We start from the raw sequence: 25,138 nt of genomic DNA, 5'->3' as shown, positions 1-25,138 counted from the left end.
CCCTATCCTTTTTGTTCCTGTTACAGAAGAAAGTAGATGCTTCACTAACAAGCAGGAATGATACTGCTTTTCCCAGTTCCCACTAGAGAGGGAGGTTAGTGGGCCACGCCCTAGGCTTTGGGGGAAAGCTGTACCCAACACTGCCAGCAATTCCTGAAACAACTTGGAGAGAACCCCAACCTGATGCCACACCCATGGCAGGGCATTTCTCGGCAGAGAACAGTCCTTGGGAGGTATAAACATGCAATAAGCTTAGCTAGGTGGCAAGGATAAACAGCAACCCATCCTTAGAGCATGGGCAGGGCCAGAAACAGCCTTACAAGAAAGGCCCCTCACCTGTTCTAATCACTAGGGCCTAGGTAATAAACATGTAACAAGATAGATAAAGAGATGAGAAATTTGGAAAGGATATTGAAGTGATTACTATGGATTCAGTTCATCAGTCTGTAGCTGCAGTGACCAATATGGTAGCCACTATGTGGCTATTTAAATTAATGAAAATTAAAAATGTAGTTCTTAGCCACATTTCAGACCAGATTGGGCATGTTGTAGTAGTATGGCTGTAGACTTTAGACACATCTCAGATGCTCCATAGATATAAGAACTGGACAGTACAGATTATAGGACATTTCCATCACTGCAGAAAGTTCTATTGGATAGTGATAGTCTAGAGAACCTTTGGTCCTTTATCCCATGGAAAAAAGATAGTTTAAAGGGGGCTCATTTATTGTCACTGTTCCAAATGTACAAAAAAAATTAGAAAATAACCCCCCAACTCAATTCCCCCCACCCCCACAACATTTTCCCCAACACAAATAATTTTTCCCAAAACCATAAACATAAACTGGTTCTGGTATTTCCATAAACAGTGCAGCTAAGAAACAGTTTAGAGAAAATTTTAACAGGATTCAGATTACATCCATTTTGTCCTCTCAGTGCCGAGAGGTAATAATCCCATATGGGTCCCAGTCCTCCCCAATGGTTTTCCCATCTCTGGTGGAAGAGTCCTTTTTACAAAGTAGTATGTTTGGCTGCTGCTTTAGAGATCTTCCTGTGCCTTCTTCTTCTTCTTCTTGGGTTTTTCTTCTTGAATTACAGGGGGGTTTGTAGCTTCTCGCTGCAGGTAGCTAATAAAATCACTCAATTCACGGCCACCCTGAAAACAGAAAGATTACTCTGAAAATTGAACTTTCTAAAGAACCCTAATTTGTGCCCTCCTCCCCAATTGGAAGACTTTTCAGTCTGTAAAAGCACTTTAGCAACCACATATATTGCCCATTAGAGTTGAAAGAGTTTCTAGTTAAATAAATTCAGTTAAAGAACTGGATATGTATAAGCATGTGTATGTGTGTGTTTATGTCTGTGCGTATACTTGTGGGGAGACAGGACAATGCACTTACTTCATATTTCTTTGGATTTAACTTCTTGTTGGCTGGAGAGAAGTAGATAGTAGGAAAACTGGAGAAAGATAAAAAAAAAAAAAAGTTTACTAATTTCAGGTTCCAAAGTAACTCTTGACATATACTTCCTCAATAACTGTTTCTGAAAATAATCTCTCTTCATGGTTTCCAATCTGACCAAATACTATTCTTTGTCAGTGGCTAAATTACATCCTATCAAAACTCAAGAATATGGGCCAGGTGCAATGGCTCACACTTGGTAATCCTTTGGGAGGCTGAAGCAGGAGGATTGCTTGAGGTCAGGAGTTCAATACCAGCCTGAGCAAGTTAGCTAGACCCTATCTCTACAAAACATAAAAAAATTAGCCCAGTGCGGTGGCACATGTCTATAGTCCCAGCTACTTGGGAGGCTGGGGCAGGAGGATGGCTTGAGCCCAGCAGTTCAAGGTTGCAGTGAGCTACAGTGGTGCCTCTGCATTCCAACCTGGGCAACAGAATAAGACCCTGTCACAACACTCCCCCCAACAAAACACTCAAGAATGAGAGCTCACAAAATTTCTGGCAGTCATGTGGGTTCACACTACAGAACTCTAAGTCAAAAAGGATTCAGTGGTTCTGTTCTCAAGTGGAATATGAAACCCTCCCCCCAAAACTATGTTCAGTAAAGAAATGGTTTCCTGGTGGTTTACAAGCTTTTTTCAAATCAATTGCCTAGACGATTTTGTTAATTTTTAATCTACTTACCCTCTGACTTCATATGGAGAAGGCACATCATTGGCTGTGGCATCCATCTTGGCAATGACAATATTTGGGTCTTTGCTGAGCTGTTAATAAAGATTAGATCTTTAAATTTCAAGTTTTCAGTGACTGAGGGGCAGACACTTAGTAAATTCAGGACTTAAAACAATCTCATTCTTCATACACCTGGATAAGGTGTTGCTCAGATGGGAAGAGTAGATTGCATGATAGTACCTAATGTTCTACAAGCTTCCCTTTTCTTTCTTGGCTCCTACATAGTAAGACTCTACAAAGAGCCACGTTCAAACTTACCTGGCCTGAATAAGACATCATAAGGGCTAAGCCAAGTGTTTTAAAAGGAAGCAACATATAGATTCATATAAGCCATTACCAAAATTCAGAAGCTTCTGGATCTTTTTAACTATAATCTAGATTGAGTCTGAGAAATGGAATGTTAAAAGTGGGTATCTGATGCACTGCACAGGTTAGAGACACTAGGGGGCAGTCAAAAGGAAGTGCGTAAACAGTAGCTGGAAAAAAATCACGCAGGAACTAAACTAATTAGGTTAACTAATTAGCCAATGGTAAATGTGTACGTAAACTTTCCAGCCCTATTCAAATTTTATTTTCAGAATAGGGTTCAGACTTACCTTCTCTCCCAGTTCTTTATACTTGGGCTCCAGATTCTTACAGTGACCACACCAAGGGGCATAAAATTCAATCAGCACATCTTTATTTTCATTATTCACTATTTCATCAAAATTCTCTGCTACCACTACCTGGAAAACACAGAAGATTCTCTGGTTGGTAGGGTAACAAAAAGAATAAATTCAGGCCGGGCGCAGTGGCTCACGCCTGTAATCCTAACACTCTGGGAGGCCGAGGCGGGTGGATTGTTTGAGCTCAGGAGTTCGAGACCAGCCTGAGCAAGAGCGAGACCCTGTCTCTACTAAAAATAGAAAGAAATAAAAAAAATATATATATAAAAAATTAGCCAGGCATGGTGGCATATGCCTATAGTCCCAGCTACTTGGGAGGCTGAGGCAGCAGGATCACTTGAGCCCAAGAGTTTGAGGTTGCTGTGAGCTAGGCTGGTGCCACGGCACTCTAGCCCGGGCAACAGAATGAGACTCTGTCTCAAAAAAAAAAAAAAAAAAAGAATAAATTCATAAGCTACATTTGTTTCTGGATCCAATCCCTCTCAAATTTGATGTGTTACCACTGAAAATAAGTCATGGAAACCCAAATCACATTTACAGACTATATTAAAAATATTGGCATTCCTTAGAAACCAATTCATACCCATGTCTGTCACCTGTCAAACTATGTTCAGGAAGTTACAGGATGGATAAGTGCTACCTAACCATTCCTTAAAATAATTTCAAGCCAGATGGGTGCAGTGTCACATGTCTGTAATCCCAATTACTCAGGAGGCTGAGGCAGGAGGACTGCTTGAGCCCAGAAGTTCAAAACCAGCCTGGGCTACATGTTAAGACCCTGTCTCTAATGAAAAATTACAGAGCAACAGAACTATTCTTATGGGTTAGTTTGCTCTATCCCAGACAGTAATATAGCCCTAATATAAGTTCCATCAGAAAATTCTATGAAGGTTTTGTTCTTCTGTCCCTACCAAGCATTATGAACTCTGCCAATGTTTTCTTTATGATTCAAGGAGGTGAGGACAGAAAAAAAGATGGTGAACAAGGTCTTCATTTGGATTCAGCATTTTTGGGATAAAGAAATGAGGAGGCAACTGCTTATAGCTTGGTGAGGCTATGAGCACCTCACCTTTACAGGCCCATCATTGCTCTCTGGGATAGGCTCAGATTTCAGGTATCTCTTCAGGTTGCCATCAAAGTAATCCTGCAGGAACCTCTCAAGAGCCTTGCCATCACGCCTACAATTGGAAAAACAAGGGTCAGATTTGTTAATTTACTCCTATCACTGCAAGGATTAAAAGCAATTTCTCTGAATAGCTTCTACATATTTTAGTTTCAATTTGAAGGGTAAAAAAAGGGCTCTTATCTCTCAATATGTTGTACTGATTGATAAGAAACAAACCACCTCCTTCTATTTCTACTGTGTTCTTTGTGAATTAGAAAGTTCAGAGAAGGAAGAAACAATGGTCTTCTGGAGATTCATTTTTGTACAAGAACCAGGTCTTATCTTGTCACTCTAGAGAATAAATGTGTATTTACAGTATCTTGTTTTACTGATTGGCTCACAAGAAGGATTTTCTCTTGTCTTAATCTCCCAAAGTCTCAAAAGGTGAAGGTAAAAATTTGTCTGGGGTCTTAAGATATTCTGTGGGGACGTGAGAGGGTTGGTTTGGTTTGATCTGAAATTATATCAATCTCAAAGAGGCTGTTCAATCTTCTCTATTACTATCTTTTTTTTAATGATTGAAAGAACAACATTATTCAGTCAGCCCCAATACAATCCCATAGTCACCTAATCGATCACTGACCACAAAATGTTCCTTTCTCATTGCTAGTAACCCTCCATTTACTATCTCATTAACGGAAACAATTTTGAGTGAAAAAATTTCCCTGAAATTAGAACATGAAAACATACAAACACCTATACATGCCCCATTAGCCTCAAGTGGTAACCTCATCTTGCCTCATGTTAAAATCTGATAAACTTGAACAAAAATAATTAAAAGTCACCGAGATGAAAAGTAAAGATTTTAAACTCTTAAACACCATTTCAAATGTAAAAAGGAAGTACTTGCCTTAAATTCTTTCATACATTGTTTTAAAAACAACAATCAAAGGTGGGAAGACAAACAGGCAGTTAGTTTTTCACTGATGTGAAATCCTGACTTCGCATGAACATATACAATATCCAGAAATGGGTTTTTCACCCTTTCAATCTCAAAAAGAAGTAGCATGGATTCTATTACTACTTCTAATGGCAGAATGAAATTGTAAGAATTATAAGCTGCCATGCTTTTGTTCATTTTCAGAATCATGATCCTTAAAGTGCCTATAATTAAGTCAATTGAGAAAAAAGACAGTCATAGGTCTTGACTAGAACTATCTTCATATTCCAAAATTATTGCTCTTCATAAATCCTCTGTATAAAAGGCTTTAACAATTTCCTTGCAGAATCAAATCCCAAACTCATGTTAACTAGAACTCACGAGAACTCCTCCTGCATGACAAACTTCTCTCCCTTAGCAGTTCTGATAGCAACAACAGGAATCTCTCCAGCAGTGCCTTCCAAGCCAAAATCAGAAAGTTCATGGCCAAAGGTTTTGCGGCTAGCTACAGCAAAGTTGAGTTTGTGTCCAGCATCCAGGAATTTCTTTGCCACCATCATTACTCTGTAGGAAATAAGAGATATTTGTGCCAAGACTATACCGGAGTGGTAAAACACTTTTGAAACTAAGAGGCAAGTGGCTAGAAAGCAAAGACTACGTTCTACAGTTCCTGCAGCCCTCTGGAATCAGTCTGAACAGTCTGTTTTTGGGCACTGACATAGAATTATGGTATATTTCAATGTCTTAGGAATTTCACTGCCAAATTTGTGATACCCAATCAAACAGTCCACTCCCACTGAATCTTGCTATGTAACTATAAAACCTATTGTAGGCCTAATGACTGATCTGAAAAGAAAATTTATAAGGATAAAATGCAAGTCTAAATATGCAAGTAGGTAGGCACAATGTTTTTTACAGCAAATTTGTACCTTTTACTGGAAGGTTTGGAGATAATGTATCATAAAACAAAGGAATACTTATGAAAGCTATGCCCAAAAGATTTTTGAAAACAGTTTGTTCCCATCCTTTTCTGCTCTTACATCACACATGGTAACAGGATAGTTAAAAGGGACTGTTGGCCGGGCACGGTGGCTCACGCCTGTAATCCTAGCTCTCTGGGAGGCTGAGGCGGGCGGATTGTTTGACCTCAGGAGTTCGAAACCAGCCTGAGCAAGAGTGAGACCCCATCTCTACTAAAATTAGAAAGAAATTAATTGGACAACTAAAAATATATAGAAGAAATTAGCTGGGCATGGTGGCGCATGCCTGTAGTCCCAGCTACTTGGGAAGGTGAGGCAGGAGGATCGCTTGAGCCCATGAGGTTGCTGTGATTGAGGATGATGCCACAGCACTCTAGCCTGGGCAACACAGTGAGACTCTGTCTCCAAAAAAAAAAGGGACTGTTTATAAATTGGGTAAATGTGTTTACAAAGGAAAAAATTCTTATTACCTGTTTCTCCAGTAGTTGGAACCTTTAGCATTCTTTTCATAGTCTACATCATAGTAAGCAATTAGTAAGTCCTTGCCCTGTATCAAATCTTTATTGTCTTCTGTCATGTGAGGGCAGATACCAAAACTGAAATGAAATAATCCATTATCAACTCTGGTAGGTTCATAGTTATATTATGGAATTATATATACAAAGTAACTGATAGCACTTACAAAGGAAAGAGATTTTCAACATTTAGGACAAGTATTGAGTAATATAACTTACAGAGCCACAATAGGAGTTCTACGGCCCACACATAACTGCTTTAATATAAACTTAAGCTATTATTGTTATAACCCCTTGAATAGGCTATTTAAGCCAAAACATGGCTCTGCTTAGTAACTGAGGTAAACAAACTAAAACGAAGCAAAGAAATCCTAGACAAGGTATAAAGGGGTACTCACATGTTTTCCTGGATAAACTTTTTAATCTTGCCACTGGTCATTTTCTGTTCTGCATATGCCACAGTCTTGTCCTCAAACTTGTTAATGAGATGTGAAGGACGAAATAAGGTGATACCCCTTTAAAAGAAAAAGTCTTAGTAAGCAGATAGCAGAGGAACTGTTTCCCATATTATTTAAAGCTCTGACTACCTACTTTTGCTGCCACTTTTACTATCACCATCTAAGCACAAAAGGACTCTCTTCTGAGCTGGGCATGGTGGCTCACACCTGTAATCCTAGCACTCTGGGAGGCCAAGCTGGGAGGATTGCTTGAGCTCAGGAGTTCAAGACCAGCCTGAGTAAGAGCGAGACCCCATCTCCACTAAAAATAGAAAAAATTAGCCAGGTATGGTGGTACGCGCCTATAGTCCCAGCGACTAGGGAGGCTGAGGCAGGAGGATCGGTTGAGCCCAGGAGTTTTGAGGTTGCAGTGAACTAGGCTGACGCCATGGCACTGTAGCCCGGGCAACAGAGCAAGACTCTGTCTCAAAAAAAAGGAAAAAGGCACTCTTTTCTGGTACCATAGACTCGGCAACATGATCTTTTCGTCAACACTAAGATGTTAACCACTTCTTGGGTGCAATAACTGGGTATGGGGGTTTAATAAATCCTGGGTTGGAAAGTTAAGAGATCTTGGTTCTAATCTTAGCTCCACCACTAATTTCAAAGACCTTGGTATCAATTTAATCCAATTTATGCCCCCCCAATATGTACAATAAAACAGGGCTTGCTTTTATTGGAAGGTACCTTGCCCTATCATTCTCCTTGAAAATTCACCTCTCTCACATAGTAAGAAAAGTACTTCAGTACAGAAAACACTTTTAAGATTCCTTCTAGTTACAAAATGTTATAGGTAGATATACAATTATAGATAATATTTAGCTTAAGTTCATTGGAAATTCCTTTGTCGTAGAGTTCTCTATTCCTAAGATAGAGAAGCCAAGTAAAGCCAAGTTCACAAAATTTTGTCTTGTTGGTACTTCTTTGCCTCTCACCTAAGTCAAGCTTTCCTGAATCCACTGGAACACTTGAGGAGGCAATTTTCTTCTTTAATTTCCAGTCTTTTGTTCAGCTAAAACTATACATCAGGTTTGGTTCTGAGTCACAGCTTTATATTTAGTACCAGCTTTCCCACAAAACACCACTATTCTAACAATATCTTGCCTCTAGCTTTTCCCACATTCACTCCTCCCCCGCCAACCCCCCACCATCACTACACACACCCACACAAACTTCATCGCTTGTTTTTGGCTATGTTTTAACACCTTTAAGTCCTTATATCCCCTTCTTATTCTTTCCAATATTAACCATGAACTAACTTTATGTCAATTAAAACACAGGCATTTTCATAGAACACAGGGATACTACATGGCAAACCAGACTCTAATACAAACATGCTGGGCAAGCAAAAATGTGAATAGGGATAAAATTTTTTTAAAAAAGCATAGTTACCAATTTCAGAGCTGTTAGTCTCAAAAATAGAAATTGGGCAGTTCCCAATGTGATCTTTAATGATGACATGGCTGTGGTGTACACATGAAGGTCTTAAAACATCCTTCACATAAGGTATTTTCAATAAGACTTCTGATTAGAGACTGGCAGACCAGTTTAGATGGCAAGTGAGAGGCAGCCACAATTAATAAATCAAAGGTTAACAGGTGGTATGCTTGCTAATGAGCCACAAGTGGCTCCAAATCCATTTACATACCTTGTGTCTCTCAATCTAGGTTAGCCTAGTGGTCAAGCCTACTAACTCTGCAGCCAGACTTTCCAGGTACAAATCCTAGTTCTGCTATTTACTAGCTGTGCAAAGCTAGGTAATTTTCTTAACTTCTTTGTGTGTTTTCTCCTCTATAAAATGGGGATAATAATACATCTCACGCCTGCTGCTCTATCTGGAATAATTTTAATCTCAACTGCCATAACCTTCCTGGAAAAAACTCATCTTTCAAGTCACCTTCTCTATAAAGCTTTTTCTGACACTACACTCTAAAAGAAGAAAAAAAAATCACGCCCTCCTTTGTACTTCTAACACCGTGTAAATTCTTCTATCATAACAACATATATTCACTTATACACTGTCACTTCCTACCAGATGCCCCTCAAAGGCAGCCATAATTTCCAGCACTTAGCTTACTATCTTGGAAGCACTCAATAAACCTTTTGAAAAAATTAGGCATAAAAATCACCAGTTCACACAATAGCACTTGGTCCCGAGATGTACAAGGGCATTCAACACAGTCACTTACTCTCCATTATCATCATACTCGTTCACCAGGGACTGAACATTGGTGTGTGCAAATCGGTAATTATCCCTCAAGTTGCTGGCTGCTTTTAAGAACTCAGAGTGAGCTTCACTGAATAAATCCTCGAAAAAACCTACATAAAAAATGTTAAACAAAAGAAGAAGCAATAAATGCTAATGGATATTCAAAACTCTAAAATTCTTCTATTTTTCAAAGCCTTCATTCTATTACAGATAAGCAAAGTGAGATAGGTAGGAGCACTGGGTTTACTATGACTACCTCGGATATCTGGAACAATATTTAGGATAAGGATTCTTCCTCTACCCTTTACAGAAATATTTGAGAGCCAAAGGAGAGGATTTGTCAGTGTTCAAGTCTTAGTTCTACTTTTACATAATTGAGTAAATCTGGGCAAATTGCTTAACTGCCTAGAGTTTCAGGGACTATGTCATGTATCAGAAGGCTTAAATTAAGATAATATGTCAAAATAAACTGTATATCAGTTCTTTTTATGTCTTACTTGTCTTTATAACTACAAGTCTAGAAAAGTGACAGAAACACTAATGTTTAATAAATGCCTGCTTACAGTCAATTCCCTGTAAAATATATAGAAACATTAAGATCCAGATGATAAGAAATGGTGTTTATTCAAATTTAAATAAACCATCTGCTGCCAGAAAGTCAGTTTTATTATAGGAATTACGAGGTTAAGAGAAGCGCAAACATAACTTACATGATTAAATTTATTTTTAGTCAAATTTATCATATATCACATTTAAAAAACAAAGTTAACATGCAGAAAGTGTATAATTGGCTCATTTTAAGGATAAAATGAGATACATACTGCAACACCTGAGAAAGCAAAGACTGCTGTAAAAATGTAAGACAAATCCTAGCAATCTGACCTTAAATTTTAAACTACCCAATTACTGTGAAAATAGCAGACACAGAAGTTTATTATTTACTTGTATCCTCCTGCCTTAAAACCTTATTTTCAGTCATAACTACCCTATTACATGATTTAAATATCAGAGGTTAAAAAGTGTTAGAAAAAGCTGAAGATATTCCTATTCTAGTCTTTTAATGGAAATTTAACATTTACATCTATAATGTCTATAACATTTACATCTATAACATTTACATCTATAACACAAACCCACTCAAGTAAAATATCAATTTGTCCCACATTATAGTAATGCTGACCTAATTTTGTAGTTATCTTTTCAACTGCCCCAAAGTTTCCTAAATTGTTTTAACTTTGTGGTTTTCCCAGACATAGAGGGTTTTTGAAACCAAGCTGATGATTTTATGGCATAATTAAATATTTGCTACTTACCCACTACAGAGGCATCTTTATCACCAATGAATTTCTTAAATTCTTCCTCAGTCTTGAGAGGAACTGAAGCTGGTCCTGCCTGCTTCTTGAGGTGGCTGACAATTCCATCTTAGAAGTCAAGATGAAAGTTATAGCAACACAATTACTTATTTATAATTTTTGAGAAGGTAACTATTCACATGATTGAAAATTCAAAAGGTACAAAAGGATATACATCAAAGCTTTCTTCCTACTCTGTCCCTAATTACCCAGTTTCTTTCTGAGATTCCAGTTTCTTGTATATCCTTCTAGACATTTTATGCATAAACTGGCAATTACATATACATTATATTTTTCTTTTAATCTCAAAATGACAGCATTTACACATGCTGTTTTGTATTTTGTTTTTGTCATTTACCACAGTTTAGAGGTAATTTATATCAATATACATAGAGCTGTCTCAACCTTTAATTATAGTTGCCTAGTGTTTTATTGCATGGATATACCATAATTCAATCAGCCACAATTGATGGCCATTTGTTTTCAATATTGTTGTTACAAATGATTCTGTGATAAACCTTGTATTAATGACATTTTGCACATGATACAGTGTATCTATAGGGTAAATTCCTAGAAGTGGATTCACAGGGTCAGAGGATATATACATTTATAATTGTTAAACTGCCCTCCAAAGAGATTTAACTATTATTTTTACATCTCTCTTTTTCCACTATCAAGTAAATTCCAAATGAGTAGGGATTTTTTGTTTTGCTCACTGATATATACCTAGCTCTAACAGTGCCTACCACATAGAAAATTCAATAAACATCCATCTTGCAAATAAGTTAAATGAATAGACAAATTCCTATTCTCAAGCAGCACAGTTACCTTTAGCCTTACATTTTTAAAGCAAAAAATGCAGTCACTTCGCTAGCTTGTGTATCTCTATCTCTCTCTCTCTCCACGCCCTCTGTCAAATCACACCATGTATAGGATCCAGCCAAAACCATACTTTCCTACTGAGGTACAATGAGCTAGCTAAGTACAAAAAAAGTTTAAATAGGGCCAGGCCATGGTGGCTCATGCCTGTAATCCCAGAACTTTGAGAGCCCCAGGTGGGAGGATCGCTTGAGGCCAGAAGTTCAAGACCAGTCTGGGCAACACGGCAAGATCCCATCTCTACAAAAACAAAAAATTAGCTGGGTTTGGTGACACATGCCTGTAGTCCCAGCTACTCAGGAGGCTGAGGCAGGAGGATCACTTGAGCCCAGGAATTCGAGGTTACAGTGAGCCAGGCCACTGTACTCCAGCCTAGGCAACAGAGTGAGACCCTATCTCTAAAAACTAAAAGTAATTAAATTAAAAATTTAAAAGTTTTTAAAACGTTTAAATAACCACATACAAAAAATCTTTTCATCCCTTAAGCCTAGTTGACAGATGGTTATTCTATTTTGTCCTGGGGTCTATTGATACCATTCACAGGCTCAAAATGCTCACAGGCCAGAGGCAGTACTACTCTTTCATGATATTCTACCTCTTCCACCCCTTTCTTTTCCTATGTACTCTAATGATTTGCTAACTGGCTAAGAGAGTACAGTTCGACTCTTTCAGCATGATTAAGCCTATTTTGCATGTCTCAGGTAATTTTTTTTCTTCTTCTGTCTATTTATGGATTATTTTCTTTTCTTTCTTTTTTTGAGACAGGGTCTTGCTCTGTTGCTCAAGGTAGACTGCAATGGCCTTATCATAGCTCATTGCAACCTCAAACTCCTGGGCTCAAGCGATCCTCCTGCCTCAGCCTTTCTAGTAGCTGCAACTATAGGCACATGCCATCATGCTTGGCTAAGTTTTCTTTTTGTAGAGGTGGGGTCTTGTTATGTTGCCCAGGCTGGTCTCCAACTCCTGCCTCAAGCAATCCTTCTACCTTGGCCTCCCAAAGTGCTGGGATTACAGGTGTGAGCCACTGCCCCAACTTTTTTTCTTTTAAATATTTTCCTCAACTGTTCCCAGAGGAGGGGTTTTATCAATACATTAGTTGAAACTGGGTATAAATTGTTTAGTCTTCAAAGTGATTGCTATTACTGTATCACAATATATGATAAAGAACTTTAACTCAGGACTATGATGAAAGTGATTTTTCTTTCTGTGCTTATTAGAAATATCAAATTTTGAGTGTTGGCTAAATGGCCTCAATTGGGCCAAAATATTTATTCATGCATTCAACAAAAAGTTATGGAGTATCTACTGTATGTGGAGAGTTGGTGCTGGTGATAGAGCAGTAAATCAACTAAACAAGGTCTTTGCTCTTTGGAGCTTACAATATAGCAAACCTCCAAATAAATATAAAAAATCAGATCATAGCCAGTGCTAAGCAGAGAATTTTTTTTTTTTTTTTTTGAGACAGGGTCTCACTCTGTCACCTAGGCTAGAGTACAGTGGCATCACAGCTCACTGCAACCTAAACTCCTGGGCTGATCCTCCTGCCTCAGCCTCCCACGCAGCTGGGGCTATAGGTACACACCATCACACCCAGCTATATGCAGAGAATTAAGAGGATGATCTGATAAGAAAATGACTGGGTGGCTACCTTAGATTTAGTGGCCTGGGAAGGACTCTCTGAGGTGAAATTTAAGCCATGATCTGGCTAACACAAAGGAGCAAGCCCTGGAAACAAAGATCATTTAGGCTGTGAATACAGCCAGGGGAAAAGCCCCAAGGTCAAACAGTCTTGAAATGGCATCAGAGTTAGGCAGGGGTTATGACATGCAGAGCTTTGTGTATGAGTAACAATCACACATACTGAAAAAAAATTCCACATCTCCTAAAATCCCCAAATTCGATGCTTTCCTCTTGGCTTTCCATCATGAATAGGTAAAAAATATGCCTGATTATTTGATAGGCCCAAGGTAAAAATGTCTTTGATCATATGAGAATATTTTTTCCTCATCAGTTATGGGCCCTGCAGGATCCAGGCCACATTTACCTCTCAAACTTTACCTCATACTGGCTAATAATATTCTAGCCACGTGGTCTTTTCATCCCTTGAACACACCAAGCTCAGTTACACATTAAGGACTTTTTGCCGCCTGATTTCCCTCTGCCTAGAAAGCTCTGGCCAAGATTGTCTCATGGCTGGCTCTTTCCTATGTTTCAGGTCTTAGCTCAAAAGTTACTTTCCTTGACCATCCTGATTATGTGGTTCTCACACTCTCAATCACTATTACATCACCCACTTTATTTTCTTCCTTTAACAATCTTATCATAACTGAATTTATCTTATCCGTATATATTTTTGATTTTTTAATTGTTAAAATATACATATCTTAACCATGTGTAAGTATATAGTTCTGTATACTGTTGTATATTGGTTGTATACTGTTGTACAACCAATCCCCCAAACTGTTACCATCTTGCAAAACTGAAACTCTACCCATAAAACAACTCCCCCTTTCCCTTGCTCCAGTCCGTGGCTGGCTGTCTCTACAAATTTAACCACTCTAGATACCTCATGTAAATGGAATCATACAGTGTTTGGTTTTTGTGATTGGCTTATTTCACTTAACATGATGTCTTTAAGGTTCATCCATATTGTAGCCATGTGCCAAAATTTCCTTCCTTAAGGCTGAACAATATTCCATTGTATGTATACAGCACATTTTGTTTACCATTCATCCACTGACGGACACCTGGGTCACTTCTACCTTTTGGCTACATGAATAATGCCACCATGAATGTAGGTGTACAACTATCTTGTTTTAAGTATACAGTATATCCTCAGTGTTGTTGATAGATTCTTGGAAACTGCAACTTGACCTTAAACGGAAATAATGTGTAACGATCTTGTCAACATTTTAAGTAAGGACGTGATTCGAAGACCTGCTGTACATTGGTTTCACTTAAAGTCACAGTTTCCAAGAACCTATCGACAATGTTAAACAAGGACTTACTGTATACACAGAAGTGGTATTGCTGGATCATATGGTAAATCTATTTTTAATTTTTTTTGAGGAACGACCATAATGATTTTCATTGCACCTGCACCATTTTACACTCCAAACAACAGTACACACAGAGGTTCCATCCAATCTCCACATCCTTCCCAACACTTGTTATTTTCTGGTTTTTTTAATAGTAGCATTCCTAATGTGTGCAAGGTGGTTACACACACACACACATGAATGATCTCGCTACGTTGCCCAGGCTGGCCTTGAACTCCTCGTCCCAAAGGATCCTCCTGCCAGAGCCTCCTGAGTATTTGGGACTATAGGCTTGTGCCACGGTACCCAGCACATATGTATTTTTTTTTTTTTTTTGAGACAGAGTCTCACTGTGTTGCCCAGGCTAGAGTGCCGTGGCGTCATCCTCAATCACAGCAACCTCAAACTCCTGGGCTCAAGCGATCCTCCTGCCTCAGCCTCCCGAGTAGCTGGGACTACAGGCATGTGCCACCATGCCCAGCTAATTTTTTCTATATATTTTTAGTTGTCCAATTAATTTCTTTCTAATTTTAGTAGAGACGGGGTCTCGCTCTTGCTCAGGCTGGTCTCGAACTCCTGAGCTCAAACAATCTGCCTGCCTCGGCCTCCCAGATTACAGGCGTGAGCCACCGCGCCCGGCCTGTATTTTTAAAACTTGTTTGTTGCTTTCTTTCTTTTACCCCCCAGAATGTAAGCTCCACAACCTTGTCAGTTTTATCAATAAATGCTAAGCACCTAGTATATCTAGACTACCCAGCACAGAGTAGGAATTCAATAAATATTTGTCACATGAAAAAATGCCTACCTGATCTTATAACTCAAGTTTAAGTATTTTCTATATTACTCACATAATCTGTTAATTTAGAGAGGTCCCTTGTTAACTGCCAAACTAACCTCATAGATGAGGAATTTTTAAGACAGAAAGTATATTATGTAGAAAAACACATTTTCATGTTTTCACTACAAAGAATAAGGTACTTAACAAATTCGGTTTCCAAAATGTAATCGAGGATCCTTACCAGCAGTCCTAGGCCCATCATAAGCACCTGCTTCTTCACCATCTCTAAATATCTTCAGGGTTGGATATCCACTGACTCCATACTTATTACAAGTGTTTGTGTTGGCAGTACAATCAACCTAAAGATTGAAACAAAAACTACTTTGTTATTCAAATATCTGCTCCAAGTTCTTCCTATATTCCCAAAATATTAGGATTGGTCAAATCATGAGAGGATCAAGCAATTGGCATACACGCCACAGAACATTAGATCTTTCGGGCAAACTGGTGCTTGCCTAACTATAGCAGAACTGCCAAAGGCATTCTTTAAAATTGAGATTCCCAGGCCTCATACAAAATACAAAAATTACTATTTAAATTCTGCCCTTGGAGTCTCTATTATCTAAAGCAGCGGTCTCTACCTTTTTTCTGCCTTAGAACATATGAGGGATAAATCACTTAAATTATTAACAGTGGCTTTAATAACAACTATCATCAAGGGAATATACGGATGGGTGTACATATCCTCTTAGGTGGGGTAGGGTATAATCTGATTTTGCAAATCATCTAGAGTTATTAGCAAAGGTACCATTACTTGTACATGCTCCCTGAACTAGTTTGAACCCAGGCTAACGCATAGGATAACAGATCTAGTGAAACCTATCAGGAAGAGGGAAAACAATTTCCATCTATTAAGCCATGTACTCCAAACCAAGCACTTTGCATACATTAACTCATTTAATCTTTACAAGAGTCTGAGGTATGATCCTTATGCTCTAAGATGGGTAAACTGAGGTCCAGAAAATTAATGTGTCTATAATCACACAGGCTACAGTCATAAAAGAGGCAAAAATTAAATCATGATCGAACTTCTGTTTATCTGAGGCTGGCAGAGGTGTGAACTTTTAGACTAGAACTAGAATTTACTATACAGAATGATGGCAAAATTCTGGAAGCATTACTTTAATTGTAAAAACAAATACCAAGTTTGCAGTTGACCAATTTGATTACATACTCATATCATTTTCCTATTCCCATCATTGTGATTATCATATGGCAGTTTAAGGAACTCATTCACTCAATGATAATTTTCCTCTAACCTTTACAACTGTACTTTTACTTTCCATATTTGCCCCTTAATTCTTATTTACCGTATATTTTACTTCTTATGCCAATAATTTTCTTAGTGTCACTGCTTTTAATCTTTTGAAACTATAATTAATACAATAGTCAGTCGTATATTTTCCCAAAAACTAGTATTCATTCTTATCACTGTAAGAGTAGAGAAAATGAATGTTAATTTTATAAACTACGCTTTAAAAGACCTCATTTCCTTTAAATGAAGAATCCACCTGTACTTACCTTTGCTAATGGGACTATTCCTTTTAATCTGGTAGCTGCAGCTTCATATTCAGGGGCAAGCCTCTTGCAGTGTCCACACCTGTATGTATGTATATATATATAAAAACCAAATTCTCGGTTTAATCCTACAAACTTAATTTTGTCTCCCAAGGAAGAATTTCTAATATATTATATATATAGTATTACTTTTGAGCTAACAGGTGATTGCAAAAGCAAAAATATCACCTGAATAACATCCATTATTGCTGAGGTAAACCAGAGCTCTCAGAGGTAAAGGTCTTATCTCAAGCGTGAGGTTGACTGTACAGCTCTGGCTCAACCCAGAGCAGCATCTAGTTTCTTTCTTTTTTTTTTTTTTTGAGACAGAGTCTGGCTCTGTTGCCCGGGCTAGAGTGCCGTGGCATCAGCCTAGCTCACAGCAACCTCAAACTCCTGAGCTCAAGCGATCCTCCCATCTCGGCCTCCTAGAGTGCTAGGATTACAGGCATAAACCACCATGCCTAGCCATCAACTGAGTTTTAACGCAGCATTAGAATGACATATTTAAGATAGTAAGCCTGATTTTTACAGCTATACAGTTCACCTGGCCATGAAAACTGATGAAAATATGTAAACTAGAATATTTTCCCCGAGGGCCAGCAGAAGCACCTGCTCCTCTACCCAGAAAGTCCTAACAGTCCCAGAGGTACACTGTATATACAATGTGGGGGGAGGGGGACACGAAATATATTCTTCCTTATCAGTGAACAGCTACCATCAGATGTACATCATCTCTTCAAAAGCCAATGGGTTGCAGAGGGATCACTTTGAGGAAGTGAGTAGTTCTGTAACCACCCAAGAGACAGCAAAAACAGAAAGAAAACAGAAGGAAATAGAAAAGAAACATTTCACAGCCAACAGTCTCAATTTATTAAATGATAGATGGATAAGTAACACGGAAATATTTTACCCCTAAAACTTGTTTAAAACAAAGGACTTATAAGAGCTTAGATTCTCCAAGGTCTTTAGGAGACCTATTCAAAAATAATTATTAGAAAGCTTAATGAAGGAATAGTGATATTGAAAAAAAGACTGTAATACTAGATGTTGCAGGATCACATACATATTTACTATAAGTATGAAAGAACCAAATGATAAACACTAAATTCAGAATGAGGGAGTACAGTCTGGGCACGGTGGCACATGTCCGCAATCCTATCACTTTGGGAGGCCGAGGCGGGAGGATTGCTTGAGGCCAAGAGTGATGCTGCCACTGTACTCTAGCCTGAGCAACAGAGCAAGACTCTGCCTTCGAAAAAAAAAAAAACATGAGGGAGCACATAAGATACCCAAGAGGTACAAAGAGGTTTCAACTGTGCTGGCTTTGTTTTTGACTGAATGGTGAATAAATGGCATTCCTTATAATGGATTTCACACATGTGTATTTTTCTGAAATTGAGATATGTCTTGTAATCATACTTTCAATGGTGGCATTTTTTTCTTCATGAGACATAAAATAATGGTTCCTCAGCCTAACCAACATAGTGAGACCCTATCTCTACAAAAAAATAGAAAAATTAGTTGGGTATGGTAGTGCACATGTATAGTCCCAGCTACTTGGGAGGCTGAGACAGGAGGATCCCTTGAGCCCAGGAGTTTGAGGTTGCATTGTGCTATGATGCTGTCGCTGCACTCCATCCAGCCTGGGCAACAGAGACCTCGTCTCAAATCAAACCAACCACACACACACACACACACACACACACACACAAAGGCTCCTATTTGAAATAAGGTATTATTTGTTATTATCTTCTGTATTCCTTTAATTTTGCATAAAAACTTAAACATTGATATTAGGTATACTTGGGTTGCAACCAAAATATGCAAATTACAATTGATTTAATATAATAAAATAACCAATTTATCTGAGAAATAAATTTATCTGGGGTACACAGTAAGGATTATTTTATTTATTTTTTTAGACAGGGTCTTGCTCTGTCACCTGGGCTAGAGTGTAGTGGCGTCATCATAGCTCACTGCAATCTCAAACTCAAGCAATCCTCCTGCCTCAGCCTCCCTAGCAGCTGGGACTATAGGTGTCTGCCACCATGCCCGGCTAATTTTTTGACATTTTTGTAGAGATGGGGTTTTATTCTTTCGAGACTCCTGACCTCTAGCAATCTTCCCACCTTGGCCTCCCAAAGTGCTACGATTACAGGTGTGAGCCATCACGCCCAGACCATAATAAAGGTTTATTTTATTTTTTGAGACAAGGTCTCATTATGTTGTCCAACATGGTCTCAAACTCCTGGTCAAGGCGAAGGCAAAACAGAATTATGAATTAATAGTTTCACCTTAACTATCTTCAAACATTTGAAGAGAAAAAAACTGTATGGAACAGTTATTAGGTAAGGCCAGTGGGTGTCAACTATAAATGAATAAAAAATATCCACAGAGAATTAAAACAAAACAGTATGCATGGCTTACTGAATGAAAATCTCCAGGAATCCGGGAAGGACAGGTGTATGTGTAAGCTGCAAGGCTGGGACTGAAAACCATTGCCCTAAACTTTGGCAATATCCTTTTTTTTGAGACAGAATCTCGCTCTGTCGCCCTGGCTAGAGCGTAGTGGCATCATTATAGCTCATGCAACCTCAAACTCCTGGCCTCAAGTGATCCTCCTGCCTCAGCCTCCCAAAGTGCTACGATTACAGGCATGAGCAACCACACCCTGCCAGCAATATCCTTAAAGTCATCAAATGCACAAAGAGTTCCAATGAGGCTGGAGACTGCCCTCTTTAAATACAGCAGGAATGGAACTCGGGTGGAGTTTAAGGGAAATAAGGGTCAGTTACACAGATCCATCAAGACCAACCATTAAGTTTTCACCCACCCCTAGAAAATATTAAAGCATAAACAGTCCCATCTACCCTCAGTGATGGCACCTAGCAGTTAATGGCTTTCCATATATATTCACCCAAGAATCATTATCTCATATGCCTGCCATGAGCCAAATGCTTCTTTAGCCTCTGATAGAAAAATTGATACAGTCCTTTCCCCATAGGAGCACCAGTCTGGCAGGGTGACAGATAGTATTATTAGGTACCAATACAGAGGAAGGATCAACCAGTTAGTTGTCCAGGGAAGGAAAAAGTTAACTTTTTTTTTTTTGAGACAGAGTCTCACTCTGTTGCCCTGGCTAGAGTGAGTGCCGTGGCGTCAGCCTAGCTCACAACAACCTCAAACTCCTGGGCTCAAGTGATTCTCCTGCCTCAGCCTCTGGAGTAGCTGGGACTACAGGCATGCACCACCATGCCCGGCTAATTTTTTCTATATATTTTTAGTTGTCCAGATAATTTCTTTCTATTTTTTTTTAGTAGAGACAGGGTATCGCTCTTGCTCAGGCTGGTTTTGAACTCCTGAGCTTAAACAATCGGCCGCCTCGGCCTCCCAGAGAGCTAGGATTACAGGCGTGAGCCACCACGCCCGGCCGAAAAAGTTAACTTTTGAGCTAAATCTTCATGCTGAAGAGATCAATTGGAGGGTAGGGGGGATTTCAAGTAAAGGAATCAGCACATATATCATTATTTATTACTACTGTCCTAGAGGGTAGCACACACATCTACAACATAAGTCGATGTTGAAGACTTATAATCAACACTAATCAATAAATTTTCAGAAATTATCAAATATTTAAATAGTGCTATTTATTTCCTCAGAGAAATCCAGATACTCTCATCCTATACAGATGATTAATTCCATAATGGAAATATTAGTCTACAAGATCAACTGCAAAGAAAGCTTTCACTTTCACTTGTAAAATGAAAGTGGAAAAAACCTCAAATGAGAAAAAGAACTTGCTCAAAATAGGGCCATTTTTTCCTTAATGAATGATCTGTGGGGTGATAAAGAAAAAAAAGAAAAGAAAAGCAGCAAAATAGGGCCATTTTACTCTTTAACAAAGATTCTTTAACTGTTCCCATCTACCTTTCGAGATATATTCCTGATCTTTAAAAAGGTATATAGCAGTCAGAAAACATTTCCAGCTTAAGTGTTAATAAATAAAAATACTATAGTTGACTGTGAAGAAATAAAGACATTATGAACAGGAGACTTCCTTGACTCAGAATTGCTCACACAGAAAACTGATCTTTCTTGCCGGCATTGTGGAGGATGACGTTCTCTTTTAAACCAATTAAAAGCAGACACCACAGCAGAGATCCGCCCAATTCTAGGGACAGTTCAGTGCATGATGGGATATGTAGTTTTAGGGAAGCACGTGCAACAATTTAAAGTAGGAACGAATGCCTTCAATTGAAACAAAAAAATTCTGCTTTAAACTAACAGTCTAATGGCCCACAATTCTCCAGCAATTCCTACTTTAAATTGCACATCCTTCTGATTCAGATGGTCTTCACTACAGTACTTTTAGAGTAACCCTCAACAGGTCAGCTTAGCCTGAAGAGTGAAGACCTGAGTTTGAAGCAAGTAAAAGTTACACACTTTTTTTTTTTCACTGATACTTTTAAATACAGATAGTTTTTAACTAGGGGTCATTGTGTCAGAAGGGGAAAAATTAAGTACTGTAATTAGCATGGATATATTGAGCTACCCCAAGGTTAAGATAATCAGTTTGCTATGGTTAGGATTTGGAGGTTTAGGAAAAATAAACAAACAGGCTGACTGGGGCAGAAATCCTATTTGCTCTCCGTTTCCCCCAAGACAGTTTTTTATTTCAAGTTAGCTCTATCCTAAGGAATTTACACCCTTGTTCAATTAAGTCACCCTTAAATGGAGTATTTGTCCAACACTGGCTACTTTCTCATTGTGGAGTCTTTGTCATTTTTTTTCAGAAATCCTAATTAAAACTGAAAACTCAGAATTTGGACAGATTCTAATGAATTACTCTTGTTCACCTACTCTTTTATTTTGACAGAGGTCTTCTGCCAGTACTGAGAAATAAGTGATCCGCTTAATGCAGAAATTGCACGCCATGCGATGGATAAAATAATTGCCTGCCTCAAGAAAGCACTTATGACCATTCTGCAGCCACTGAGTGACCTTGGCTAGAAAGCAATGGCTGTGGGGCAAGAAGGAAGGAAATACCCTGGGATCCAAGACTTCTGCACTTGGTGAAACGTTCGCTTCCACTATAAGGCTTTGGGGATGCCTGGCCTGTAGACTGGAGAACATTTATGCTGACTAACCCAGGAAACTGTTAAGATACATATCGAAGGGGGAAAGGGTGAAGGAGGTGGCTAAACCCTCTGCAAATAGGAAGTGCCGCAAAAGCACCGAGGTTAAGGATGTGGCCCTGCGTGAGAGGAGCCTTCGGGTTTTCCTTCTCGGGTGTCGTTCCCAGCCGATCAGCACCGACTTCTCCGCTCTCAGCGAGGCACCTCCGGCTTCCCGGGGGTGGGAAATGTGCCGGCGGCAGCCGGGGCCCGCAGGAATAGTGGAGAGCGCCGGTGCTGCGTAGGCCCAACCGTTCCCCGCGCCCTAGCCCCCGGCCCAGCCTGGTCTTCCCTCCCTCGCCCCGGCAGAGTGGCCTCACCAGGGGGCAAAGAACTCGACGAGCATGAGGCCCGCAGAACCCGTGTCGGAGACGCGACTCTCGAAGTTGTCGTCCGTGAGTTCCAGCACGTCGGAGGCATCTGCTAGGCGGGCCGCAGCGAGAAGCAGCGCCACGCCCGGGAACAGCGCTAGGCGGCGGAGGCGCATGGCGGCGAGGTGAGGCGGGGGCGGCCGGGAGGGTCGGGGTTCGGCGGGGACTGCAAAGGCTGGGACAGCAACCACGTACACGCTACCTGCGCTCGCGCGTCTGGCCCAGGCGGACCTGCAGTCGGATGTCCCAACCCCCAGGCCGGCTCGGGCTGCTGTGTGGCAGCCACGGATTGGCTGCGCGGCGCCTGCGTCGGGCGGGCGGGACCAGCTGGTAACTGCCGGGCGGCCGGAGCGTGGGGCGTGGCCGAAGCGGCCAGCAATGAGCGGCGAACGCCGAGCAGAGCTTGGCTGGGCCGGGTCCTCGGCTAGGGGCTAGGGTCAGGGTCGAGGGCTGGACCTGGGGCTCACCGGATCCTGGGGGTTGGGCAGGGCGGAGCTGGGAATGCGGCACCGCGAGGCTGGGAGCTGGCGCTGAGCTCGCCCTGCGTGGGCCGGAGCCGAGCTCAGGGGGCGCCACAGCTGGAGGCGGAGGAGTGTAGTCAGGCCGAGTGGGCGGAGAGAACCTGGGCTGAGGTGAGGCCCAGAAGCGGGAACTGGGGTGAGAAGGAGATGGCCCCCAAGAGTGTGTTGGCTGGACACACTTTGAGTTGGACACATTTTCAAAACGTCAGGCCTTTACATTTTGTCCAATTCCTCTTCACTAGGTTTTCCTTTAGGGGGCAACCTAAGCCCTCCCACTGCCCCACCTCATGGCCCGATTCCCTCAGGTCCAGGTGGGGCCCGATTTTTCTTTGTCCAGGCGCGCGTCCCTCTATTATGTCTGCTGCATTTTTATATATTTTTTAAAATGAGTTCTTTATTAGAAATGCCGCCACAAAGTGAAGGTGCTTTGCCACTTGGTCGACTGCATAGTATCTCTTACGACTCCTGTTCCCTTTGGTTTTCGAAAAACGTTGAGTCTTAGGAGGATGTGTTCTTTCCAACTGCTCCTAGTTCATAGATTTGGGCACCTTAAGGGATCTTCAGGGCAAAGAGGGTGGGGAGGAGGGGCAGAAAACCGCTAATCCTTGGTGCAAGTGTAAGAGTGAAATGACACTTGATTCTTCCATTTTCTTAACAGACATGGCCGCTTATCAACAACCAGGGCATGTGCAGCTGCCCCGAGCTGATGCCATTCGTTCACGTCTCATTGATACTTTTTCTCTCATCGAGCATTTGCAAGGCTTGAATCAAGCTGTGCCACGGCACACAATCAGGGATTTTTTTGGTCAGCAACTTATTTCTTTACTAGTCTAAATTTAAGACTCCTATTCACATCCTCCAAAGAGAGACAAATTTAAGGGTGGAAAATTCAAGGGAGGTTGGTTTGATTACTGGTTTAGAGATTACACCAAACTTGATAAATCAAGAGCTTTATATATAAAACTATTTGAATCCAGGAGATAGAATTCATGTCACTCACTTTTAGGCCTAAGATAGCTACTAGCCTTGGCCGACTTGGGAAAGTTTCTACCAAAGACACTTAAAACTTGGAGGGTCGAATCTGCTGCTTTTGTTCATGGGTATGGACAGTGCTGGTCGTAAGCAATACATTGGCTCTCACTCCAAACTAACAGGATTCTGAGTTGATGTGAGAAGGAGCAGCAGTGAGGCAAGCCCCTACACTAGGGGGGGCCAGTATTACTGCCCAAACCTACTTCTCTGTATTTATTCACTATCCTTTTAAAACACTTGTTATAGATCCTTCCCGTCAGCAGAAACTTATGTTGGGAGATCAACACCAGCTAGTGCGCTTCTCCATAAAGCCTCAACATGAAGGACGGATTTCATATGCCCAAAGAATGTTGAGCAGGCTTCGCATACGCTGCAGTCGGAGGCCACCTCTTTCCTTGTGGGCTGGATGGGTTCTTGAGTGTATCCTTTCATGTCACTCATTTTATCCATGGCTGTTCATCATCTGCCTGATGACTTATTTTTCCCTTCCCAGACTCCATTGTCTTCTCATTATCACTGCGTTTATTCTTGCCCTTGTTATTTCAGCTACACAAATCAGAACTCCACTCTCTGTGTTTCCTTAAGACAAAACAGGTCGTCTCTTCACGAACTTTATCATCTTCCTCATCATTTTGAATACAATTGTATTTATGGTTGAAATAGGTGAGAACTAACATTGAATGAGAGAGGAAGTGGATGGTAGTCATTTTCCTTCTAACTTGATTGTTTTGCATTTTTGAATATCAATTGAGTTGTGATAAGGACAATTATATGAACCTCTCTGGAGTAGGATTTGTGCAACTGGTTAAGATCTGGAAACATTTGGAGGGCTCTAGAGAATACAGTGGATACCCATAGGCACTTAGAGTATAATATGTAGCAATATAACAGATCGACAAGGAACTGGAAATGGGAAGAACGATTTCATTTCTTTTGTCAGTTTAGTCCAATATTTGTTTGAACTAACCTTTTCTATTAAAGAGAGTGGTGCCTATCAGTGCATAATCTAACATTTACATTTTTACAAATATAATTAGAAAGGTGATTTAAATACAAACAAGAAAGCTCACAAAGTTAGGTATAACTTAAGATACTAAATGACTCAAAAAATTACTTAAAGAGGAAATGACTCTTAAACCAATCATAAATTATATGAAATGTATTAAAAACAGAAGGACAGGCCGGGCGCGGTGGCTCACGCCTGTAATCCTAGCTCTCTGGGAGGCCGAGGCAGGCGGATTGTTTGAGCTCAGGAGTTCGAAACCGGCCT

The 25,138-nt window shown here is 40.2% G+C and overlaps 2 protein-coding genes across 2 annotated transcripts in view; one reads left to right on the top strand and one right to left on the bottom strand.

Annotated features, from left to right (window-relative positions):
* Positions 1-703: 703 nt before the first annotated feature.
* Positions 704-22,649, bottom strand: PDIA3 (protein disulfide isomerase family A, member 3). The gene is made up of 13 exons (XM_012649321.1): positions 22,265-22,649; positions 16,732-16,810; positions 15,392-15,509; positions 10,417-10,524; positions 9,084-9,213; positions 6,796-6,912; positions 6,353-6,478; positions 5,284-5,466; positions 3,927-4,035; positions 2,789-2,917; positions 2,145-2,224; positions 1,401-1,458; positions 704-1,156 (listed from the first exon to the last, which is right to left on the bottom strand). The coding sequence occupies exons 1-13, from the start codon at positions 22,429-22,431 to the stop codon at positions 1,040-1,042; spliced, it is 1,521 nt and encodes a 506-aa protein (XP_012504775.1). The 5' UTR covers positions 22,432-22,649; the 3' UTR covers positions 704-1,039.
* A 202-nt stretch (positions 22,650-22,851) lies between these two features.
* The window catches only part of CATSPER2 (cation channel, sperm associated 2), a 15,371-nt gene continuing 13,084 nt past the window's right edge, over positions 22,852-25,138 (top strand). Inside the window, exons 1-4 of the mRNA XM_012649139.1 lie at positions 22,852-22,947; positions 23,495-23,641; positions 24,115-24,288; positions 24,463-24,531. Of these exons, the coding sequence (XP_012504593.1) occupies positions 23,497-23,641; positions 24,115-24,288; positions 24,463-24,531 (388 nt within the window). The 5' untranslated portion in view covers positions 22,852-22,947; positions 23,495-23,496. The remainder of the gene's footprint in view (positions 22,948-23,494; positions 23,642-24,114; positions 24,289-24,462; positions 24,532-25,138) is intronic.

Source organism: Propithecus coquereli, unplaced genomic scaffold, assembly GCF_000956105.1.
Source record: "Propithecus coquereli isolate 6110/MARCELLA unplaced genomic scaffold, Pcoq_1.0 Scaffold3, whole genome shotgun sequence".
NCBI classification, from domain to species: domain Eukaryota; kingdom Metazoa; phylum Chordata; class Mammalia; order Primates; family Indriidae; genus Propithecus; species Propithecus coquereli.
The sequence above is the reverse complement of the archived record's forward strand: the minus strand, read 5'-3'. Positions and strand labels throughout refer to the sequence as shown.